Here is a 24,968-nt window from a genome sequence, read left to right as displayed (position 1 = left end):
TCTTGATCATCATAAAATCATTGCAACGTGTTATCAGTTCATGCAAGTTGAAATTTCCCGCCATTTTCTCCACCCATCACGACACAACCCACTCCTCTCAAGATGAGCGAGGAAAGCCAAACACAGAACCCTCCTGAAGGAAGAGCGGAGAAGTTTGAGTCACCCTCTCCTTTACCTGGTGGTGTCCAAGAATCAACTACCAGCTCGACGACCTTGCACATGCCCACCACCAACATCAGCATCCCTGTGTAGAGAAGAGGTTGCCAGCGCGTATCTGTTGTTACATAACTACCCGTCCAATGTTTTTTTCCCATATCGCAGGTGCGTACACTGGGTGAATGCACCTCCCCATAAACTGTGAACTTTTCAGGATTCTTTTGGAGCTTTAGAGATAATTATCGGCATGCAGAGTTGCAGAATCCGTCAGGCTTTCATCTTTGTTCCTAGTCCCATCGAAGAGAAAACTATTTTTTTGTTGTTCATGAGGGTCTCGAGCTGGAGTTGATCAACGCCTTCCGGATGATTCTTTTATTTATTTATGAAGCATCGTGTTGCGATCTTTCTATTACATCATTTTGTTTTCCTTTTCCTTAAACCTAGGAAGGAGTGGTGGGTGATCTAGAATCTGAGGATTATCTAAAAGTAGATAGGGGTAAGGGGTGGCTGAGTGGTTAGCGTGCTGGGCTCACATTCACCACGCCATCGACAACGTCGGTTCGAATCCCCACGCTACCACCTGGGATTTTTCAGTCACCGCCGAGTGGCCTAAGACTACCCACATGCTGTCCAGAAGACCACCCATCAACCCGGACTCAAAAAGAAACCGTCCAGTGAATCAGAATGAGTTCCGGGGGGCAGCATGAGCCGAGCATAACTGGCGCCACTATAAAAATTGCCTGCGCCATGGCGGGCTTGGGCCGACCATCTGGCCCCTGAAGAAAGCCTACTGGCGTTATTGGCGGGAATGTAAAAAAAAAAAAATACAAGACACCTTCCTCTAGGTCTAGGAGACGGTAGCTGAGCCCACAAGAGGTAACAACATTTTAAACTTAAGTCTTAGCTAACAACGAGAATATGATCAGTGAGCTAGACGTTAGGGGAGAGCTAGGTGGTAGTGACCAGAAGGAGATTTGTTTTAACTTAGACTGGGCGGTTGCCCATGAACTCAATCCTGTGTTGGTGCCAGACTTTAAAAGAGCCGATTACGAGAAGCTTAGAAGAGACCCTGAGGAGGTAAATTGGGGAACCTTAGGGCTAGACGAGCGCCGGATCTCAGAGCTGGAACCTGAAGGGCAGGGGAACCATATAGAAGTGACCTACAATAATTTTGCTAAGAGTAATAGCAGAGGATCAGAGGCAGTATATCCCTAACCAAGCACGCGGAAAGGAAGATAATGAGCCTAAATGAATGACCCGCCGGCTTGCTATAATGATTGGCTTAAAGAAGAATTAATAGGAAAAAGAATGGAAAGCACCACCTCAGTGGTAGGTATGTTAACTAAATACCAGCTGTAGATCGGTAAAGAAGAAACATCTGCCTAGCAAAAAGGAATTACAAGATTAGGGCAGACAAGGCCAAGAGCTATCTCCTAGGGAGTTTTTAAATTATACAGAACGAAACAAGGAGAATTGACCATTGAAACAAACACAGAAAAATATAGATACTTGATTTATTATTTTTTCTTTCAGAATTCGCTGATTGGATGCACACAAGATTTATATAGTCACAAGTGTGAATGTCGTTCAAGGTGACGTCATCATCAAATGGAGTTTATTATAGTATTTATTTCTGCATTTTATCAAAAATGACGCAGCTAATTATTTTTTCCTATTATTCATAATGTAGGGCACACACTCAAGAAAGAGCAATATATTTGTGCAGTTATATATATATATATATATATATATATATATATATATATATATATATATATATATATATATATATATATATATATATATATATATATATATATATATATATATATATATATATATATATATATATACTTAGTCTTAACATAGAACTCTTTTGACTCTTTTAATGTCTTGAACGAAAACTTAGCTTAAATGTTTCGGGCAGAGCTGCTTAATATATCGTTATATAAGGTAAAAACTTACACTCTATTGAATTTATTTCCTTTCTCTCAGTATCATCATATTTTGTGTATTTATAAATCACTCCAAAACATCCCTTCCTTCGAATAATATTATGTATTTGAACGAAAGTCAGTAAACTGTGTCACATTTCCTGTAGCGCGACTGTACACACACACACATATATATATATATATATATATATATATATATATATATATATATATATATATATATATATATATATATATATATATATATATATATATATATATATATATATATATATATATATATACATATATACTATCTCAATGCCCCAAGAACAACTTACACAAAAATCATACAAAATGCAAAACCTACCAACAACCTTGTCAAATATCTCAAATAATTAACCAGAATTAATGTCTATGAATCGAATACAACGTGAAATATTCCATGTTTTTATTTTCTTTATTTAAAATAGTCTATGTCTATAGAACCAGATTAAGCCTTTGACAAACAAAACGAAGAAACAACAAAAAAGGAATTTTGGTATAAAAGCAAAGATTGTCATCGTAATTTCAACGGTAGCAGGAGCAGAAGCCTTTAAAACAGCAACACTCAAGGGTGTCCATAGGCATGGGCTGACCTGGGGTCTGGAAGTGTATTGAAAATCTGAAACGCTGAACAGGTGATTACACAAATGTTATAACAAATGCAATATACCGTAGAAAGTGGCAGAAAATGTTCAAACGTTCATATGTCACAAAAGAAGCCGCCATGAGAGGCACCTACATAAAACAACATTTATTCATATTGACATACGCTAAATAAAAAAGCTGGGAACACATTGTTCTTTAGCATTACGAAACTGTTGAGATTCGCAGGTCAAGTTTTCATTCTTCGTCCCAGCGTTAGAGAAATGATCGTTGATAACTTGGTCGATCCAGGGCTGCGCTTTCAGCATCGTCTGCGGTACACCCCCGGCACGCCGAGGTCCCACACCCGATGCCCCACGCCACTCACGCCCACCTGCCGGAGAACAACATACAGGGCTAGGCTGTAGAGGCGGCTCAGTTACAATGCACATCGTTACAGGTCCCATGGCGGACCCTTTCATGAGGGGTGTGTATTAATAAACCTCTTTAGAACTATCCATCGACTTTTTTTTTTTTGGGGGGTAGAGAGCAATGGTTTTGTAGCTTATCTTTTCCGTTTCTATTTTCCATTTGTTTGCCCTTAAATGATTCTTCTGGTACGTAAAGGAAAATGACATGAGAAAAAAATTACCTGCACGTAGTAGCGAGAGTCACTTCAGGCGACATGTCAGGGGGACCCGCTGTCCCCGTGCAGGGGTCCTGACCTCCTCTGTCCCCCGGCGCAGAGGAAGCTGTCGTGCAGGATAAAGCGAGGCCCCAGCCGAGTACCCTGCAGGGCGGTCTGGCACTGGGCGTGGTCCACCACGGGCAGCGATACTCTTCTTCATCACCTGGTGGGAAGGACAGGTGTGTTTCAGCTGGTTTATGTAAGCAGTGACAGGCAGGAAATCGTTCACCAATATGCTTCTGTATCCCATTACATACCATACACACTGAAACTATTAATTACCCCTCTATATATATATATATATATATATATATATATATATATATATATATATATATATATATATATATATATATATATATATATATAAATATATATATATATATATATATATAAATCTATATATAACCTCACCCACACACACACACACACACACACACACACACGTGTCAATAGATGAAGTGTGCTGGTGTCTGACGTGCACCAGAAGTATACTCTTGCAAGGCCTGGCTGACCTCGTACGTTACACCGTCACAAAATCTTACTCCTGAACTTGGCTTTCTTATCGAAGTCCCTCTTGCCCCAGCCGGAGACGACGCAATCATCGCTCACGTAGTCCTGAACATTGGACGGCAGGCAGATGATGTTAACAGTGGCGCCGACCACCGCGGGTTGGTCCAGCACCAGCAGCGCCACGTCGTAGTATTGTTTCTCCTTGTGGTAGTCGGGGTGGAACAGCAACTCCTTCACTTGAATCTCCTGGTGGGGCACCGCCTCCGTCTTCCCCGCCAAGTTCCACTCCCCGAGGCGAACCTTCAGTTGGTCAGCAGTGTAGCTTTTGTTTCGAGGATAGTGGTGGGGAGCGAGGGAAGGAATAAGTGTTACCACTGGGTTAAACTTATCATATGAAATTGAGAACATGTCAGCATACAAACATCAGCTCCTGTAAACTTCAAATCACAATTCCAACGTCTAAATGAACTATAACCTTCATGATAATGATCTAACCTTTTCTTAACGGTACCCATTGAATTGGCATCCATTCCATGACTGATAAGCCTGTTCCCCTCATATACAAGTAGTGACCCAGCTCTTGCGTATGTTTGAAGTTTATAGCACCTTATAAGATACTTTACAGGACACTTTACTTAAACCTCTCTGATCATTGTTTTCACCTATTTTTATCCTCTATTATGGAATGAAAAATGTAAAAAAATGCATGGCATGCCGCCTGTGAGTCATGGATTAGTCTGTTTCTCGAGGTGACCCCAAATGCACCGGGCACCTACGAAATCGGGAATTTTACCTGAAGCTAAAACGACGACTATTTAGTGTGGAAGGCATACCCCGCTATTTTTATCAATTTGAGATACACTGTCGAGTTTATAATCAAGGCACAACACCAGAAGCCTGCTAAAAAATGTTCGCTATTGGGGCGCTGAGGTACTTTTTGCATAATTTTACGACGAGGGGAAATGTATGTCAGGGCCTGGTGATTTAGTTGTCCATTACATGGGAAAATCCACTGGGGTCACCCAACCACACTACCTATCAGAGTTTTGTACTGCCTCCTTTGCTAAACCAGTGTTTTTTTAATACTGTTTAAAGGAAAAGTTAGGCGCATACGCAATGGCTACTCGTGGCCTCGGTGCTCCTATTCGTCACAAAGTTTCGTGGACTTGTGTTGGGTACGACTCCATTACCCGGGAAACAGGGCCAGTGTGACATCCGGGTTACCAGAGTTTACCTTCCCCAGGTGTCCCAAGGAACCCATCTCTCGACCACCCCGAGAGGGAGGATCAACAGCTGGTGAAATGTAAAATATTTATGCCCTGTGAATAGACTGCAAATGCCAGTGGACCTTTGGGCTTGTAAATATACCTGTATGTGTAAATAAATAAAGAGACATCATGTTTGGATCATTTTTACCATGGGCATTCACTGACTCTCTCTCTCTCTCTCTCTCTCTCTCTCTCTCTCTCTCTCTCTCTCACTTGAGCATGGAGTGTGCCACGGTGAGGACCACCTGAGGGTGAATCAGGGACCCGCCAGCAGTGTACAAAGGTGTATCAGATGAACCAAAACCTCGAGACGTGACGATGGCAGCGGCCCAAGGAAACTCTCCGAACTGAGACTGTTGGTCCTGCGTGGGGAAGGAGAACTTAGGGTTAGACGGAGTGAGGGGAAAGAGTAGGAAGGATTGTGCAAATTAGAAGTAAAGGATAACAATGCGTGATGGGTCAGTGGAGGATGTAGGCGACGATGCAGGGACGGGGGAAGAAAGTTACGCTTACCTCGAAGCCAAGGATGGTGCTGCCGACGCCCAAGTCGTTTCTCTCGCCGCAGAGAGGGTCGACGGGTGGCACGGTTGGGGGCCGGGCGCCGAAATCCACCAGCACGCAGCACACCTTCTGAGGGTCGCCGTCGCAGGCAAGGTTACTTCGCAGGTCCAGGACGAGAGACGAAAGCCCCTCACCCTCCACGGCTACTACGGGAGACAGATGCCAGATTTTGGGGACTTGTTTTTTTCTTTTTCCTTTTTAATGTTAAGTTCCATTGCTTATTACATGAAAGTAAGCATTTACAGCCTCTACCATAAGCGACACTTGACACACACACACACACACACACACACACACACAGTCTCTCTCTCTCTCTCTCTCTCTCTCTACGTACTTTCGGATATTTGGTTGTCCTTGCATTGCCAGTGAGGGACACAGCGGCAGTTAGGTGCTGGGTCCGCATCGGGGTTTGCTCCTGGTAGGGGAAACTTATTTTTTATCTCAGCGTTAGGGCCGAGTGGGGTGTGTTGGGTAGTCGAAAAGCTTTCAACATCTGAAGAGGTACAGGAGCTGCCGTCCCTCCCTTGATCACTTGCATTCAGGAGACATATTAACGCTACGTCACCAATGAGGTTTACCAACTGTCTTTTCTTCCTCACGACGGTCGCGGATGAGGAAGAAGAAAGGAAAGTGGGGTTACAGAAGCTCTCGTCCAAACCTTCAGAAATAGCCTTTAGGATACATAACAACTTTTCATTACCAAAATTTTCTAGCTGCCTCCTCTGTCTTGCAAAGGTCGTGGAGGATGAGACGGTAAGGGAAGATGGCTGCGGGAGACCCATCACCCCCAACACCATTCCCAACATCATGAATATCTCTCCCCACCTCGATGGAGACATTTTGATCCTGCGGAAGGAAAAATGGATTATATACACACACACACACACACACACACACACACACACACACACACACACACACACACACACATCCACATAACGCGTTCCTAGCTGTGAGCGTTACATTAAGGGGGAAGATGAAGGTGGCGGGAAGATGGGATAGAAAACGGAGGTGTACATGAGAGGGTGGTGCCGTAGTGGAGAGGGGGGAGGAAGCCACAAGGTTGCAGGAACTGGCTAGGATGCCAAGATGATCTACCGACGGTGAAGGAGCACGGACAGATGAAATAAAGGGAGATAAGTAGATAAGAGGTAATAGGATGTGAGATTAGGTAAAACAATGCGGAAAGAAAGAAGAAAAGTTAAAAATGGGAAATAAAGTATGAGAATGGGAAAATAATTGTTGGTTAGGGAGAAAGGGGAAAAGAGGAAAAGTTGGAACATGAGATGGGATTTTTTTTTTTTTTTTTTGGGGGGGGGGGGTTAACGACAGACGATACAAACGGCAGAAGAAAGAGACTTGGAAATAGGAGGAAAATAATTTGCTGTAAAGATAGATGATGACTGAAAGAGGGAGGATAGGGATGAGAACCAGAAAATAGTTTGTGCTAGTGTTTAAGGGAGCAGAATGGGATTAAGGAATGTTGGTGGTCACGGAAGACTGGGCATATAAGACTGACATCATCTCACTCACCTAAACGTCGACAATCGAGACCACCACCACCATCACCGCCACCGCCATCGCCAGCTGTTCTTCCACAAGCACCCAAACATTACCTCGACAGGTGAGGGAGTCCCCCAATCGTTTAGTAATGCAAAAAGAATACTAACTCTTACCTTCCAGTTTTTGCACGTCTAGAATTTTTCACTTTCATCATCACGCAACATCAAGGTCAAATCCTCATTCTTACATACATTTTCCATTGTCTTTCCCTCATACCAACCTCGCGATGTGAACACGGAACGACGGCACATTTAAGCAGGTAAGACCTATTTGTTATTTCTTTCCTGATGTCTGGCCTCTCACCTTACGCACCTTACCCAATGCCTCGTAGTCTTTCCTTAACTCTTTCTTGAACATAATGAAATATCCCACTGCAACGTGCTATCAATTCACTACACTCTGAAATATTCCGCCACTCCCTCCACCCGTCACGACACAACCCACAGAACCCTCCTGAAGAAAGAGCTGAGAACCGTGATTCGCCCTCTCCTTTACCTGGTGGTGTCCGAGAATCAACTACCTGCTCGGCCACCTTGCACATACCCGCCAACCCCACCCTTCAGCATCCCTGTGTAGAGAAGAGGTTGCCAACGCGTACCTGTTGTCACATATCTATCCCTTTAATGTTTTCCTTTCCATTTCGAGGGCATGTACACACAATTGCCCTGCGTCTACAAAGGATGAATGCTCCCTCCCCATAGACTATGAACTTTACATGATTCTTTTGGAGCTTTAGAGATATTTATCGGCATGCAGGGTAGCAGGCTTCCTTCCGTCTCTATTTCCCAGTTCCTACGAAGACTTTTTTTGCTGTTCACGAGAGTTTATTATGAAACTTCTCGAGCTAGAGTTGATCAACGCCATTTGCATTCTTCGTTATTTTTTTTTTTTGTGTGTGTGTGTGTGACAGTGGGTACGACCTTTCCATTATATCCTTTTGCTTTTCCCTCAGACTTCTTTTACCTCATCGCAAAAAAAAAAAAAAAGTAATAAAATCAACCAGAAAATGAACCTCCCAGACCCACTGCGCGGCGCCCATCAGAGGGAGTTTTGCCGAAGATTCTGTTTTCTACTCTGGGCAGTTGGCAAGCCTTATTTTGGTTTAACATTATCATTTTTATATTTTTTTATTTCTACGTATTCGCTTATGGCGCCGGAAGGCTTTCTTGATGGGGCCTGATAGTCAGCCCCAGCCCGTCGTGGTGCAGGCAAGTTTTTATAGTGGCGCCATCTTGCATTGGCTCATGCTGCCCCCCGGAGCTCCTTAGGTGGTCTTCAGGGCAGCATGTGGGTAGTCTTAGGCCACTCGGCGGTGACTGAAAAATCCCAGCTTATGGTACCGGGCGGGGCGCGAACCTGCGTCGTCCTGGATGCAGCGCAGTCATGCTATCTACTCAGCCACCGCCTCCTCGCCTTTTTATCATAATCATTATACCCTAAGATTGTCAACCTTTCTGGAGAGTTCGATGGACTATACACCCAGTTTTAATCTTAAGTTTAAGAGTAAAGTATAAATCGCTTTATTAAGTACTACTTACTTTACTCTTAATCTTAAAATTAAAATCTTAAAATTATTAAGAAGTGAGTTCCATAATTTAGTTATACACATCATATAGATTCTAAAACGTTAGGTAGTATTGAAACAAATAGCTGAAAATGCCATATAATATTGATATATGGTAACCCAGTTTAACCTTAGTTGCTGAAAAGGTGGGGGAAGAAAATGGTTGAAGGATGACTATGATCATTATACATCCTCTACAATGATGTAAGAGAACCAACAAGGTACCGATGCTCAGTATTATATATATTTTTTTTTAATTAATATGTTATAGTTTGACCTGATTAGGGGTCCGGACTAAGACATTTCAATGAGTCTTCAATAGAGACAAATGAAAATGGGAGACAGACAATTTAGTGCTACTGTTTGAGTTTTTTCGACACCTACGGAAAGGAAACCCCCAATTTCTACGACATTAATAAAGCCATCAACTACAGGTGTAACTCAAAGCTTAGTTTAGCATCGTGAGTTACACCATAATTATAGTCGTTAAGATTCTCCGTCACGGTGTTGTTAAAAATAATATCAAGGTGATTAGGGAAAGGGGATCTAGATATGGCAATTATGAGACAAATGACCGTCACTGGATTCAACTTCATATCATACTCGAAATGCCAAGTGTTTTATTCAACCAATTTCATCGTACAATGCAAAGGTCACTAGGATTCTTTTTCGAGGAGATGAAATGGTGGCAAACTATACTATATCATCAGCATAAGCAATGATCTCGGAAGATATTCAACTCCGTATTTTACAAGTAAAGAAAATAAACAAAAAGGCCAAAAAATACTACCTTTTTGAACGAATATGATTTGTTCAGGACAGAGTTTATACACATATGTTCAGAATAGTCCAGGAGTGGCTTGCAAACCAGAGTGTGTTGGGGCTCCTGGACTGGCCTAGTTGGGGTTGTGACCTCAGCCCCATCGAACATGTCTGGGCAGAATATAGTTAGTTCATGGGATCCTGCTCGAAAGCGCATTCCACAGAGTCTGATGGAACACTTAACAAGAACCCGAGAGACCATCCGGAGAAAGCCGGAAAGAATAAGACAAACAGTGGCTTCCATACTTGGCGGAGGTCACTGAGAAAGAGGGGGAGGGTCATTATGATGATAATAATGGTAATAATGATGATAATGGTAATGATGGTATACTATTGCTACTAGTACTACTACTACGCGTAGGAGGCAGGGAGCATGAGAGGCATAGATGTAAGATGAGCCAGCTGTACCCAGGCGAGGAGGTGCGCTCTGCTTAATCAAAAGTTACTCATCTCTCCAACATAAATGCCTCCGCGATGCTGCAATCTAAGAAAAACATTTTGTTTCACCGAGCAGAGGAAGTACTGGCGGTGAGAAAAGAAGTTATTGTTTCTATTCAAAATTACCATTCATGGCCTTGATGAAGAGCACCAATTTTGCAAAGTTTATCAACATGACTCAAGAAAAGGGAAGCCCGCGATCACTTTCCAACCCGAAGACAAAGGGTTAATAGAGGAGAGGGTGTCCACGAGTAGGCCAAACAACAGCAGTCATTCCACCCAAGGATGAAACCTTGATCTCTGTTGTAAGCCTTGCCAAACAATAGGAAAATAGGATACAAACATCAAAATATATTATGCTAAAATATATTGCTCTCCATCCCTTATTCCTTTCAGCTCTCCCATACAAACAAAACTAATATTACTTCCGCCTCACTTTCCTAGGGAGGACCGCACATCAATCGGCAACTCTAACTTCGGCCCCCCGGCGTTGACAAACTTCTCGTTGATAACCTGGTCGATCCAGGGCCGCGCCTTCAGCACGTCTGCGTACACCCCAGGCACGCCGAGGGTCCCACACCCGATGCCCCACGCCACCACGCCCACCTGCCGGAGAACAACACGAAACGTGGCTGTAGAGTTAACAGTAATAACATAGTAACAGATGAACGCAGGTATATCAGGAGAGAGAGAGAGAGAGAGAGAGAGAGAGAGAGAGAGAGAGAGAGAGAGAGAGAGAGAGAGAGAGAGAGAGAGAGAGAGAGAGAGAGAGAGAGAGAGACAGAGAGAGAGAGAGAGAGAGAGAGAGAGAGAGAGAGAGAGAGAGAGAGAGAGAGAGAGAGAGAGAGAGAGAGAGAGAGAGAGAGAGAGAGAGAGAGAGAGAGAATCACCTGCACGTAGCGTCGGGCGTCACTCTGCAGGCGACACGCCAGGGGGGAGCCGCCGTCCCCCGTGCAGGCGTCCTGACCCTCCTTCTGCCCCCCGGCGCAGAGGAAGCTGTCGTGCAGGGTGAAGCTAGGCCCCAGGCGCGTGCCCTGCAGGGCGGCCTGGCACTGGGCGTGGTCCACCACGGGCAGCGACACCTTCTTCATCACCTGCGGGGAGGACAGGTGTGTCTCAGCACGGCCCCGGAGGACTCGTCCGACACCCGATATACAATGCAACACTAGGGAGAACCCTCTCCTGAATTTCACAACAGGAGACCCGTCACCGCCGTGCATCATCACTATGGTAAAAGGACGTCATGTTTTTCACATGCACCAAAACACTTCCAAAGGACGACAACACAGAAACCTTTCCTCGAAGGCAGACACAAGGATAAGGGAATATTACAAGGGGCTATTCGGTCTACCTTCTCAAACTCGGTTATAAAGCATCTGCCTCCCAGGCCATAAAACAATGTAATCGCATCTTGAAGTTCCTTTTCTTTTTTACAGCGAAGGAAGCATTTCAAGAACAAAAACAGAAAAGAAGCCCGCTATGAGTTAAGAGAGTGAGGTCAATTTCGGATGGAGATGTGTCTTGATGCTCCCCTCTCGTACCATTTCAAGTCGCAGAGAAGGATATACTGACGAAGGAAGGATGTTCAAGAGCTTATCAGCGAAAGAGATGAGATAAAGATTCTGGGCAGAGGGAGGGGTGGGAGCATACAGTTAGTAAGTTTACACGAGCAGTTAGCATGAGAATATCGATATGAGATAGAAAGAAAGGCAATAGTGCTGGGGTATTTAAGAGTTAGAAGACTAGCTTTAAGAGGAGTGGAGTTAATGAGACGAAAAGCCTGAGGCCCCTTTCACACTATGGCGACTCTGGGCCACGACAACCCAGCGACTTTTGGATTTGACAAGTCGGCTCCCACGCTCCAAGAATGAGGTGAAGTTTTTTGGTGTCTTGGTGTCGGCGAGTACGATTGCCGACGGTCGTCGCCTGTCTAGGACAATCGTCCAACTAGTTGCCAGCATGTCGGCAACATGCTGGCATTTAATCTCAAGACAAGTCTCAACGGTCATTTTTTTTAAATGACAGTCTTACAGACGGTCGCCGACGATCGGTAAGACTGTCTGCGAACTGGCTGGCCGATCAGCTGGTCAACAGCTGCCAAGGAGTTGGTGGCAGCCTTGCCAACTGTCGCCGAAGTTTACCCAGATTTTAAATGGATATTTTGGCACAGGGGAGTCAGAAGGGAGGAACAGGCCCTGAATCGTCCAGAATAGAATCTTTAGACAAAGTTCGAACGAAGGGTTCAGCGTAGGAGATAGACGTTAGTGTCAGGGATAGAAAGCAAGGTTTTGGAATTATCTATTAATGAAGAAGTTTTTGGTGAGTTCAAGAATATATTTGGCGCGACTCAGGGAAGAAATGTAGAGATCATGATTAACGAGAGTTTGAGGGGTCAGGCATCTTTTGTGAGCTTCCTCTCTATCTTGTCAAGAACGAAAACACATAAAAAACGATGGTGTTGGTGGATCTGCATATTTTTGCATTGAAAATAAAATGATTATCCTTAGGCAATTAATGTGCAATGTATATTCAGCTACGAGCTGGTAAACGGTGACAACATTAAGAACCTTGGAAATTTAGAAAAAAACAATTATAAGTAAAGAATGGCAAGTACAGCAGCTACCGTGTTAGGGCGCGGCTAAATCAACGATCTTTATTACTCCACTGCTGTGTTGTCGTACATAATACTTCTTCCTTCAAACCTCTTGTAAAAATGTAGAAAATATCGTTTAGATAAATATGTGTGAAAAGCGAATGAAATGTGATTAAACACATTTGCAGCGGGGAGAGCGAGAGAGAGAGAGAGAGAGAGAGAGAGAGATTATTGTAGCTTAATACACTTCTAGTGATAACAAGGGCGCAGCGTATATATCATTAACACGGATTTATCGTTAACAGTTAAAGTTAACAAGTCAAGGCCATTCTGAGCTAACTAAATCTAAACTAACCGAGTTTCCTCGTGTTCCTTTGCTTCCTGAGAAGTCATCAGCAAAATATTACTTTTTATCTTATCATACTTTACACCATCAACCAAACTTACCTCTTGGAATCTGCTTTTCTTGTCAAAGTCCTTTTTACCCCAGCCAGAGACGACGCAATCATCGCTCACGTACTCCTCAAGTTTGGACGGAAGGCAGATGGTGTTAACAGTGGCGCCGAGCACCGCGGGTTGGTCCAGCACCAGCAGCGCCACGTCGTAGTGTTGCTTCACCTTGTGGTAGTCGGGGTGGAGCAGCACCTCCTTCACTTGAATCTCCTGGTGAGGCACCGCCTCCGTCTTCCCCGCCAAGTTCCACTCCCCGAGACGAACCTTCAGTTGGTCAGCAGTGTAGCTGCTGTTTCAGTGGCGGGAGCAAGGAATGGCGTCATTGTTAACACTCGGGAAACATATAAATTGGAGCTAGTTCAGCTTCACGAAACAATGATAATGAAGAGGCACCTTGCTTGATCAGAGACGGCTGGGTATCCTTTTTAGCGAAAGAAACAGCTCAGGGGTTAAAACAAAACAAACAAAAAGGCCGCTCAACACCGCTTTTTTAAAAGCAAATAGAAATGAACGGCCAAGAGAGAGATCCATTCCGGATGAAGTGTCTTGACACTCCCCCTTGAAGGATTTCAGGCCGTAAGCAGGAGGAAATACAGAGGAAGGAAGGCAGTTGTAGAGTTTACCAGAGAAAGGGATGAAATAATAAAGATGCTGGTTAACTTTTGCATAAGGGAGATGAATAGCAGAGGGGTGAGCTAGAGTAGAACGTCGCGTGCAGCTGGACCGCGGCATGGGATGCAGTTAGCAAGTTCCGAAGTATCGATATATTTAAATATCGATAGATGATTGAAAGAGACAACACGGCGGCGAACTTAGAGAGGTAGGGGTGGAGAAGAGCTGAGGAGAAAAAGCTTTTGACTCCCTTCTGTCCAACATGGCTGTGTCTGCAATAACATGGGATGCATACTCCGTCCAAGGCTTAAGAAAGCCCCTGTACATAGACACCATATGTGAGGGGGAAAATTGGTGATGATGATACAGCTTCCAGTTAAGATTCTAAGTTAAGGATTGGCCGAGGATATTACTTGGAGAAGGAGACAGTTGGGTACAGTCAAAGACTAGGGGGTAGGTGTTTGAAAGACTTTTGTCTAGTTGATAGGTGGGAAAATTGAGTTTTTGAAGCAATAAAGAACATCAAGTTCCTCCTACCTCAATCAAAAATGATGGCAAGGTCAGAGTCTTTTGGGAAGGTTTTCGGTTGAAAGAAGTTGATTAATGCAGATAGTTTTTTTTATGGAAAGCAGATCATTTATGGATGAGATAAAAAAGATTGGGAGATGGAACAGAGCCCTGTGGAACACCACTGTTGACACGTTTAGGGGAAGAACAGTGATAGTCTACCACAGCAGAAATAGATCTGCCAGAAAGGGAAATGGAGATTAAAATACAGAATTCTTAAGAGGGTAGTTTTGAAAGCGAAGATTCACTGACAGCAGTAAACATACTTTGTTAAAAAAAAAAAAACGTACGGCTCATACAAATCTCTCTCTCTCTCTCTCTCTCTCTCTCACTCACTCGAGCAAGGTGTGTGCTGCGGTGAGGACCACCTGTGGGTGAATCAGGGATCCTCCGCAAACGAAGAGAGGCTTATCAGGCGAAACAGAGCCGCCAGAGGAGATGATGGCAGCGGTCCAAGGAAACTCTCCGAACTGAGACTGTTGGTCCTGCGCGGGGAAGGAGGGCAGAGAACGAGACGGAGTGAGGGAAGGAGGAAAAACTGTAAGTATAAAGGATTGTTTCCCAACCATCGACGGGTGCCGCGCGATTGACTGAATATGCAGCACAATTTATATATTTTTTGTCACTTTGACGCTGAATTTAACCTTTCACGCCCTGGTCTTTCCTCTGATATATAATATCTTATGTTGTTACCTGTAAATTACGAAAAGCAGCTTCATATGCCAAAATAGTTAGTGAACAAAGATACAAGAAGTCATATCTACAAAGTATTGTTTATGTTCATTGATGTCATTTAATGATAGCACAAGTACATTGAAAACTACGTTCTGGGCTTCAAGGAGTTAATAACAAAATACCAACAAATAGGGCTTTCCAGCAAGGACTTTGGAGAGGCTTCACAAAGGTCTCCCGAGAAAGAAAAGCTTAGGAATCACTGGAGTAAAGGATAAAAAAAAGTGATGGATGGGTGGAGGATGCAAGCGATATCTTTGGGACGGGCGAAAAAAAGTCACGCTCACCTCGAAGCCAATAAAGGTATTACCGACACCCAGGTCGTTCCTCTCGCCGCAAAGGGGGATGACGGGCGGCACGGTAGGGGGCGTGGCGCTGACATCCACCTCCACACAACACAGCTCTTCGGGGTTGTCGCAGCCAAGGTTACTTCGCAGGTCCAAGGCGAAGGACGAGAGACTATCGCCTTTTACGTCTGTGGCAGGAGACAGTGACGCCAGATCAAAGGCACACATCCATTTATTTAACATGCAAATACTTTCCTTGCTATTTGAAGCTCAATAGTTAGTATCCTCTACTACTAAACGAGAAGTTCCATTACTTCTAAATAACATATTTTGTCTTCAAACACACACACACACACACACACACACACACACACACACACAACCCCACAACCCCCCCCCACACACACACATATTCACTCACACACACACACACACACACACACACACACACACACACACACACACACACACACACACACAAACACACACACACACACACAAACACACACACGTACACCCACCCACCCACACCCACATACACACACACTCTCTCTCTCTCTCTCTCTCTCAGTCCCATACCTGTGACTAACTTGTTGTCCTTGCACTGCCAGTGGGGGACGCAGCGGCAGAGAGGCGCTGGTGGCTGTGGCTTTGCGGGAGGCAGGCTCACGGGTAATGGGGGTGCTTTGAGGGGTGAAGGGGGATTCTCAGGGGAAGAGTTACAGGATTTACCATCATCGCTTGCCAAAAGCAAACAAATCAATGACTCAGAATTTATTGTATCTTCTAACTGCCTCCTCTGTCTCACGAAGGTCACGGAGGAGAAATCAAAGGAAGGGGAATATTGGCTGGGGACGGCCATCACCTCCACCACCACGCCCAACACTACAAACACTTCTCCCCATCTCGAGGGAAACATTTTCAGCCTGAGGGTAAAATGAATTGTATTATATATATATACCCCTCTGCATCCTCTCACTAATTGCTGTCTCTACAACCATGAAGATTGTCACAACCATCACCATCTCAATTATCTTTACTTTAAAAACCACAACACAGCCATTTTCACTACCAGAAACTATAGCCATTTACAAACTTCAAATTTTGGCCAACTCGTTAGGTGCAACACGAAACCCAAACCTTGGGTTCAACCTCAGGATCATTTTCAATGCTGCTCAGCATTTTCTTAGTTTTTCCTTCCCAACATTTTTTTAGTCTTTCCTTCATTTCCGCCGCAAGAGGAGAAAATCGCAACATCCAGCGACGGCACGTTTAGGTAGGTGTTAAGACACAGCTGAAACAGTGTTGGACCATCTCTTTTGACACCTTCACTTGTTTTCTTTTCTGTTTTCCCATGTTGCACCCGTTGTTTGGTGCCTGCTGTACTGTAGCCCTTCCCGTGGTCACAAGCGCGTTCTCTACATCAGAGTCCATCGTTCCTCAATACCTCGTAATCCATTCTTGACAGTTTCTTTGTCATGGTATAGTAACATACTATCAGCTCATTTTACGCTGAAATATCCCACCACTTCCTCCAAAATGGCGCCACTATCAACACTCGCCTGCGCCAGAACGGGCTGGGCCGACCATCAGGCCCCACCGTGAAGAAGCCTTGGACCGACCATCAGGAATCCAGGATCCACCGGGAAGAAGCCTACCGGCGCAATAGGCCAAGACGTAAAAAACAAACAAAAAAAAAAACACCCATCACGATACAACCCACTCCTCTCAGGACGAAGGAGGACGACCACAGACGAAGCCCGCCTCAAGGAACAGTGTTAGTGGTATTCACCCACTTCTATACTCTGTGGAGGACACGGATGAACTGCCCGCTATGCCACATGCGCCATCAGTATTCACAACAGTTAATGTAGAGAAAGGTTGCCAAATTTTGCTTACCGATGTATTAACCACAACGACACGCGGGGATATAAGGAAGTACAAGTGGCCAACCGGCATCAGTAATAAATGGTGAGTTATTCGTTAACCTCCAAAATCGACCTCAGACCTCCTTTCCTTATAAAGCTTTGGAAAATATTAGCGAGAAGGGTTTTTGTGACACTCAGCCAAACAATCGTGACCCCAAACACGTAGGCAGAACCTCGGGACCAGTATACTAGCGAGGCTGGCGTCTGATGTTGCATATCCTGAGTGCTTTAGAGACTCCCTTACATTGTATACCAAAAAGAAAAAAATGCAGCCTTTAAATCTTTCTCTATATCTTGTCGACGAATGCAGTGTTTATGTGTAGCTTGCAATGATCCTTGGCTGCTTTAGTAAGGTTGACGCTGATTGGACACCAGATTGGGGAGTCCATTTCCAACTCATCATAAGGAACTGGACTCTCAAATCTACAAATTTCAATTCTGCTCTTTGTAATTCACTTATGTCACATAATACTGACGTGGTTTCATCATCGTCGGACGGTAGGATAATAGCGGATAAAGAATGTGTTATCAGTTTTTTGATAAAGGAAAGCAAGTAAACTTTTCTATCACGTTGTTGGCGCTCGTCGCACGCACGCACGCTCACTCACTCACTCACTCACTCAGATGCTGAAAGAAGTTTGTCGTGACGTGACCGGGGCGCCAATGCTGGTTCCTCTACAAGGCGAACACCTCACCAGACGCACGGCAAATGGATCGAGCGATGAACGAGTGGATGTTAGCGCCAGAGGGTTTTGAACACGTGGACAGAGGGCGTACTTTGATCTTTGATCCCATGAACCGTTGCCAAAGACCCTCGATGCAGCCCACAGAAATGAACAGGAGAAAGACAGAGCGTGCGAGGAAAGAATACCGAATGTGGACCAGGACTCCTTCACCCATCTAGTCTTCACGACGTCGGGAGGGATGAGAGCTTCTACGCAAGACTCGCCGAAACACTGGCGGATAAGAAACAAGCAGTGTGGTCGCCTGGATGAGATGCAGGCTATTCTTCTCCCTCCTGAGGTGAGCCTTGGTCTGCCTGAGATAACCAGGTCACCTGTGCCCAAAATCATCTACATTGCCGACCTGGACTTTGAGGCGACGGTGGTTGATAGCCGTATCAACCACTGGCTCTGTTAGCTTAAGAACAATATGTAGTAGTAGTAGTAGTAGTAGTAGTAGTAGTAGTAGTAGTAGTGGTGGTGATGGTAGAAGTGGTGGTGATGGTAGTAGTAGTAGTAGTAGTAGTAGTAGTAGTAATTGTGGTAGAAGTCACAGTAGTAGATTCAATACCGTCCCACCTTGCCCTCTCTCTCCCTCTATAGTTTGTATAATGCCCCCTTCGGTCTATTCCCCCACCTCCTCCTCTCTCAGTCTCTGCCTTCAAGGGTTTATGGCCCCGTGAAGGCGGCGAGGTACGCGACACCGGGCAAATTGGTACCCTTGGCAGGAGGAAAAACAAGTTCATCAAAGAAAGAAGCCGAAGATTTACAAATATTATGTAAATTCGGAAACGGAAACCGGCGACATAAAGGAAAGACACACAAAAAAAGTGGAAAATAGCGGTGATTGTGGTGGTTTTGTGTGTGGTAGTGGTGGCAGGGGTGGTGGCGGGGAACGTGTTGGTTTTGTGTGTGTAATTTATCAGTATTTCAATTAATGTTATCCTTCTCTCTCCTCAGGTAAGTGTGTGACCGGAGCCGATATTTCACGGGAGGGGATGATGCCACGAGGTAAGTTAAGGGACTATTACACTGGGCAAATTTTCCGTGGATCTTCAGTCAAACCACGATTTCCGCTGGCGTGGTTCTCCTATTTCCGTGGTTTTCTGACGCGTCCACGATCTTCCAAAGCTACGGTAGATTTCACTGAAGGACGACGGTATTACTCACCATCATCATCATCAGCAATAACAAGAAACAATTGAGAACCACGCCAGCGGAAATCGTGGTTTGACTGAAGATCCACGGAAAATTTGCCCAGTGTAATAGGCCTTTAGTGGTGACGGTGGTGGTGGTGGTAATGGTCTAACTGTGGTTCTCATCCTCTTTCCCGTCTATTTTCAAGCACTGGTCACCCGCAATTAATTTACCATTATATTACACACCAAAGCTTCCTGCAGCTCCATTACACTCCATAATGAGCCTCTCCTATCCCTCTTCTTCTCCCCTTACCTAGTTTCTCCCCAGCCTCCATTACTCCCCAAAATTAGCTTCTCTCTATTTCTTTCATCTTCCTACTTATTTCGTTAAGCTTCCCACCTCCTTACCCATTGTATGTATGTATCCTTGTATTTTCTTTTACCAGTTTTACGTGGGGAAAAAAGGAGGTGGAGGAGGAGACATAAGAAGCCAGAAGCAAAAATACAGACATGAATATTTAAAAAGGAATGAGTTTTAATAAGTATTCTATTCCTACTACTAAAATCACTATTACAACAACAACTACTACTTCCACTACTACAATCACTAATACTGCTACCACAACCACTACCACCACAATCGACACTACCTAAACCTTCACTCCCATAAAAAAAGATTACCCAACGTTCTTAGCGATCTCGGCCCGGTGTGTGTTAGGCGTTGCGAGGCTGCCCAGTGGCTCACCTGTACCGTGTAGGCATGAGGAGAAATCTGAAGCTAACGTTGGGCTGCGAGGTGACTGTTAAGTGAGCTGAAGGGTCAGTATTATAGGCAAGGCGGGCTTGTGGGATGACAGGAAGTGATGGTATTAGGATTAGAAATGGCAATAATAGAGTCCGGGAAATCTTAAGTGGCGGCTCTGACGTAGACAGCCCGCTAGACCCTGTTGACCAACTGACCTCGAGCACCGTGCCTGTCACACCATTCTCTCTCTCTCTCTCTCTCTCTCTCTCTCTCTCTCTCTCTGTGTGTGTGTGTGTGTGTGTGTGTGTGTGTGTGTGTATGAAAGACAAGCTTAAGATGATGTATATTTTTTTATTCTCTCTCTCTCTCTCTGAAAGGACTGTGTGTGTGTGTGTGTGTGTGTGTGTGTGTGTGGTTATGAAAGGACAAGTTGAAGATGATGTATTTTATCTCTCTCTCCATATCTCTCTCCCCATATGTCTGGAGCCTCTCCCTCTCTCTCCCTCCGCTTTTTTAATCGCTCAATGTGTGTGTGTGTGTGTGTATGTGTGTGTGTGTGTGTGTGTTAGTGTGTGTGTCTGTAATACCGAGCGCTTACAAAAAGCACTCAGCAGAGAGAGAGAGAGAGAGAGAGAGAGAGAGAGAGAGAGAGAGAGAGAGAGAGAGAGAGAGAGAGAGAGAGAGAGAGAGAGAGAGAGAGAGAGAGAGAGAGAGAGAGAGAGAGAGAGAGAGAGAGAGAGAGAGAGAGAGAGAGAGAGAGAGAGAGAGAGAGAGAGAGAATGGTGGGGGGTGGGGGGAGGAGAACAGGGTCAGGTGCGGCACTGTTCCCAGCCTCAGGTCAACCTTTACGTCAAGGGTCATTAACTTAACCCAACGAGTAAGGTGACCCTCCTTCCCCTCCCCCTTTTTTTCTCCTCTATTCTCGATTTCTTTTTGCCTCCTTTCCCTTCTCCCTTCTTCCCTTTCCTTCTCTCCTTTTCACTCTTTTCTCTCCTCGTCATTCACTCCTCTCTTTTTCTCTTCTTGGTTATCTTTGTCTGTTATCCCACTTTTATTCCTTTTTTTCATATTCATCTTTGCTTTCTTTTTCCGCTCCCCTCTTCCTTTACCGTCTTTCCTCTCTCTTCTTCCCTTTCCTTCTATGCTATTATTTTGTCTTCCATTCTCGCTTCATTGATTTCTACTTCGTCTTCTTCCTTAATTCTACTTTCCCGATTACTCTCAAATTTTCCCTTTCCTTCTTTCTGTCCTCCATGTCCACTCACACCCTTCTTACCCTTTCCTCTTGTCCTCTTTCGAGTTTCGTCCCTCCCTTTTCCTTTTTCTACTTTCAATTTCCATCACCTTTTCCTTCTCTTCTCAGATTTTGTCTCTCACATTCCTCTTTCTTTTCCCGTTCTCTCTTCGTTTTCTCAAATTTTCTCATATCCTTTTCTCTTCTGCTTCCATTCCGTTCCCTTTCCCTCATTCCCTTTCATCTTTTCTTTCTTTTCCTTCTCTGTCCATCCCCATCTCATTCATCTTCATCTCTCTTCAACCCATATCTGTTTCTCCTCCTTCTACCTCCTCCTCCTTTCCTAACTATTTTTTCCTTTACAATTTACACCTCCTGACCACAAAGCCAAGAGAGGGAAGGGAAGGGAGGAGGGGAAAGGAAGAGAAGGGACAGGAAAGGAAGAGAAAATACTGAATAGGAGGGACAGAATAAGGAATAAGGGAAATGGAATGGGAAGATAAGATAAGGGAATAGAAAGGACAGAAAAAAGAAAGGATATGAAAGAAAGGAGGGAATATGAAAAATGGAAAAATTAAATGAAAATGAGAGATAGAGAGGGAAGAGATAGGAAATATATAAAAGGGAAGAGAATTAATTGATGGGAGGGGAATAAAATGAATATGAAGGAAACGTAAGTGAGACACGTTTTCATTTAATAAAAAACGAAACTTTAAAAGAAAGTGAAAAGCTCTGTGAAATTTGCTTTAAAAATATTCAGGTAACTATTCTTTTATATTAATTTACTTCAGTCAGTTGATTTAGGTGTGTGTGTGTGTGTGTGTGTGTGTGTGTGTGTGTGTGTGTGTGTGTGTGTGTGTGTGTGTGTGTGTGTGTGTGTGTGTGCGCGGTAAAGGTCGCTTCCCTGACGGATTTCCAACGAGTCAAGAAAATTTGTCCGTTCGAGAAAACCATTAGTATAGCTGTCATGAGCCTCTCTCTCTCTTCTCTCTCTCTCTCTCTCTCTCTCTCTCTCTCCCCTCTCTCTCTCTCTCTCTCTCTCTCTCTCTCTCTCTCTCTCTCTCTCTCTCTCTCTCTCTCTCTCTCTCTCCTCTCTCTCTCTCTCTCTCTCTCTCTCTCTCTCTCTCTCTCTCTCTCTCTCTCTCTCCTCTCTCTCTCTATCTCTCTCTCTATCTCTCTCTCTCTCTCTCTCTCTCTCTCTCTCTCTCTCTCTCTCTCTCTCTCTCTCTCTCTCTCTCTCTCTCTCTCTCTCTCTCTCTCTCTCTCTCTCTCTCTCTCTCTCTCTCTCTCTCTCTCTCTCTCTCTCTCTCTCTCTCTCTCTCTCTCTCTCTCTCTCTCTCTCTCTCTCTCTCTCTCTCTCTCTCTCTCTATCTCTCCTCTCTCTCTCTCTCTCTCTCTCTCTCTCTCTCTCTCTCTCTCTCTCTCTCTCTCTCTCTCTCTCTCTCTCTCTCTCTCTCCTCTCCTCTCTCTCCTCTCCTCCTCTCCTCTCTCTCTCTCTCTCTCTCTCTCTCTCTCTCTCTCTCTCTCTCTCTCTCTCTCTCTCTCCTCTCTCTCTCTCTCTCTCTCTCTCTCTCTCTGTCCCTCTCTCTCTCTCTCTCTCTCTCTCTCTCTCTCTCTAGCAGAATACCTTTTCCGGAGTGGTTTAATCCCCTTTAATATGCAAATGTAGGAAGGGATCTCGGGCTATCATACACTCTCTTTGTGAGTCTCATTTGCATACTGGTTCCGGGGAGCGACTCACCTGTACGGGGGGGGGGCGCCAGGTAAGCCCTCACCTGAGCTCCAAGGGGCTATAAGAGGTGTACCCGGCGCCTAATGAGAGAGTGATGGCGAGTAACCTCCATTTAACGGCGGGAAAACGAACTTAATAATGGATCGCTTATAGTAATTTTGATTAGATGATGGTTCTGTTTGTGTGTGTAGATACCGTACTTATAAGTGTGCCCATATGTGTTTTTCGCTGTTTATGTTTGTTTTACTTTACTTATTTTTCTGTCAAGTGTCTGTCTATATAGTAAATGTAAATAGGTTTTCTAATATATATCTCTGTTTCTGTCTGTCTTGTCTGTCTGTCTGTCTCTCTTTCTCTCTCTCTGAAATGAAGTAACAGGTTCACACTGAGGCGGAAATTAAGCAACCAGAGAAAATAAGCAAGATAAGAGTATGTAAACAGATTGTAAAGGAAGGAGGAGAGAAAGGGAAGGAAGGAGGGAGGGACAAATTAGGGAGGAGGAGGAGGAGGAGGAAGAGGAAGAGAATGAAATGAGGAAAAGTTGAAAGTTTCGCTTAGTCGGCGCAACATCTGTGGTAATATGCTGAGAGAGACAGGAGGAAGAGAAGGAAAAGAGGAGGACGACGACGAGGAGGAGGAGGAGGAGGAGGAGGAGGAGGCGTATAATGGTGGGTGGTCACTGTGAGAGGAGTCTTTGTTGAGTCTTGTCATGATATAAAAAACTACCCATTCATAGTGGCGTTAAAAATGTTATGCTTTATACCCTTGCTCCTCAGTTCCTTCCACCCCCCTACCCCGCCTCCTACTTCCTTTCTCTTTTCTCCCTCCTCCTTGTCCCCCTGTTTTTGTTACCTTTTCCTTACCCCTTTCCCCTTCCATCTTATTATTTTTTTTTACGTGCCAGCCTATGGCGCCGGTGGGCTTCTTGAGGGGCCTGGATGGTAGTCAGCCCCAGCCCGTCATAGCGCAGGCAAGTGTTTATAGTGGCGCCATCTTCTCTTGGCTCATGCTGCCCCCCGGAGGTCGTTCTTGATTCACTTGGACGGTTTCCTCTAGAGTCCGGATTGATGGGTGGTCTTCAGGACACCATGTGGGTAATCTTAAGCCACTCGCCAGTGACTGAAAAATCCGAGGTGGTAGCGGCGGATTCGAACCCGCGTCGTCCATCACGTGGTGAATGCGGGGCCCGCACGCTAACCACTCAGCCACCGCCTACCCATTTCTCGTCGCTTCTTCTCCTATTCCTTTCTCTCCTCCTCCTCCGACTGCTGCTTCTCCTTCTTCTACCTCCTTCACTTTCTCCTCTTTCATTTTCTTTGTTGTTCTCAAACGCTGGTTCCTGTTCTTTTCATGCTATTTTTTATTCTTCATTCATTTTACGTTCAAATCAATGACTGAATGGATATTGCACAGAACGTTATTGTTATCATCATTATTATTATAAGAATATCGGAAAATGAAAACACGTGGTCTGGAAAGATAGATAGATAGATAGGTATACATAGAGAGAAACACTGAGAGAAAAGTGAGGCGGGGTGGGAACTCGCAAACCAAAATAAAGTATCGCGCATCGCTCCTGAACCACTTCTTGTTCTGCTTTACGAACCGACGAAATGACGTCCATGTAATATTAAGCTTTCTATAACAGACCAAGAGATTTTTTTTTTTTTTTTTTTTCATTTCCTCGCTGGATAATAAGGACTAGGTTTCAATGCGGCTCTCACTATAAAAAAAAAATATGGTGGCCTCAACGACTGATTGGTGGAGAATGGTCGATGTTTGTTTCATTTCCTATGTCTGTTCTCTTCTAAAACGACCATATATCGTCACTGTTCAGCCCTATTAATGGGAGTGATTTTCTGGCACTCTCACGTATAAAAGGAGAAAGAAAAAGAGGATGAGAAGGAGTAGCAGGAAGAAGAAGAGGAAGAAAGGAAGATTAGGAGGAAGAGAGGAAGGATACAAGAAAATGAAGCGAGGTGGTAAAAGGAGGAAGTTGAGAGATAAAGTAAATATATGAAGATGAACAGAAACACAGATAACGAAGGAGTGAGTTATACAGAAGAATATATACAGGAATGAAAGGAGGA

General features: G+C 44.5%; 2 protein-coding genes across 4 annotated transcripts; both read right to left on the bottom strand.

Annotated features, from left to right (window-relative positions):
- Nucleotides 1-3,039: 3,039 nt before the first annotated feature.
- LOC126990337 (phenoloxidase-activating factor 2-like) lies at nucleotides 3,040-7,862 on the bottom strand. The gene is made up of 8 exons (XM_050848909.1): nucleotides 7,806-7,862; nucleotides 6,448-6,593; nucleotides 6,082-6,162; nucleotides 5,700-5,893; nucleotides 5,400-5,548; nucleotides 3,951-4,240; nucleotides 3,393-3,469; nucleotides 3,040-3,111 (listed from the first exon to the last, which is right to left on the bottom strand). Exons 2-8 carry the CDS (start codon nucleotides 6,584-6,586, stop codon nucleotides 3,040-3,042), a joined length of 1,002 nt encoding a protein of 333 aa, XP_050704866.1. The 5' UTR covers nucleotides 6,587-6,593; nucleotides 7,806-7,862.
- Nucleotides 7,863-10,486: 2,624 nt separating this feature from the next.
- LOC126990338 (phenoloxidase-activating factor 2-like) lies at nucleotides 10,487-17,224 on the bottom strand. 3 transcript variants are annotated; one of them, XM_050848913.1, is made up of 7 exons: nucleotides 17,175-17,224; nucleotides 15,958-16,304; nucleotides 15,379-15,566; nucleotides 14,696-14,844; nucleotides 13,175-13,466; nucleotides 11,025-11,228; nucleotides 10,487-10,740 (listed from the first exon to the last, which is right to left on the bottom strand). In XM_050848913.1, the coding sequence occupies exons 2-7, from the start codon at nucleotides 16,295-16,297 to the stop codon at nucleotides 10,567-10,569; spliced, it is 1,347 nt and encodes a 448-aa protein (XP_050704870.1). In that variant the 5' UTR covers nucleotides 16,298-16,304; nucleotides 17,175-17,224; the 3' UTR covers nucleotides 10,487-10,566. The 3 variants fall into 3 exon arrangements, with proteins under 3 accessions (XP_050704870.1, XP_050704868.1, XP_050704869.1); XM_050848911.1 differs by having other exon boundaries at nucleotides 13,175-13,469; nucleotides 17,175-17,216; XM_050848912.1 differs by having other exon boundaries at nucleotides 13,175-13,469; nucleotides 17,102-17,183.
- Between the last annotated feature and the right edge of the window lie 7,744 nt (nucleotides 17,225-24,968).

Source organism: Eriocheir sinensis, unplaced genomic scaffold, assembly GCF_024679095.1.
Source record: "Eriocheir sinensis breed Jianghai 21 unplaced genomic scaffold, ASM2467909v1 Scaffold1562, whole genome shotgun sequence".
NCBI classification, from domain to species: domain Eukaryota; kingdom Metazoa; phylum Arthropoda; class Malacostraca; order Decapoda; family Varunidae; genus Eriocheir; species Eriocheir sinensis.
Note: the sequence above shows the minus strand (reverse complement) of the source record. Positions and strands in the feature narration are given on the sequence as shown.

What these genes read in the sequence shown, in the direction of transcription:
- LOC126990338 (XM_050848911.1), bottom strand. Translation starts at nt 16,297, where the DNA reads ATGTTTCCCTCGAGATGGGGAGAAGTGTTTGTAGTGTTGGGCGTGGTG. An exon ending in GGACAACAAGTTAGTCACAG is followed by an intron (nt 15,567 to 15,957) that starts GTATGGGACTGA and finishes CTCCTGCCACAG; the next exon opens with ACGTAAAAGGCGATAGTCTC. An exon ending in ACGCCCGACGCTACGTGCAG is followed by an intron (nt 10,741 to 11,024) that starts GTGATTCTCTCT and finishes GTTCTCCGGCAG; the next exon opens with GTGGGCGTGGTGGCGTGGGG.
- LOC126990337 (XM_050848909.1), bottom strand. Translation starts at nt 6,586, where the DNA reads ATGTCTCCATCGAGGTGGGGAGAGATATTCATGATGTTGGGAATGGTG. An exon ending in GAGGCAGCTAGAAAATTTTG is followed by an intron (nt 6,163 to 6,447) that starts GTAATGAAAAGT and finishes TTCCCCTACCAG; the next exon opens with GAGCAAACCCCGATGCGGAC. An exon ending in GTGGCACACTCCATGCTCAA is followed by an intron (nt 4,241 to 5,399) that starts GTGAGAGAGAGA and finishes TCGAAACAAAAG; the next exon opens with CTACACTGCTGACCAACTGA.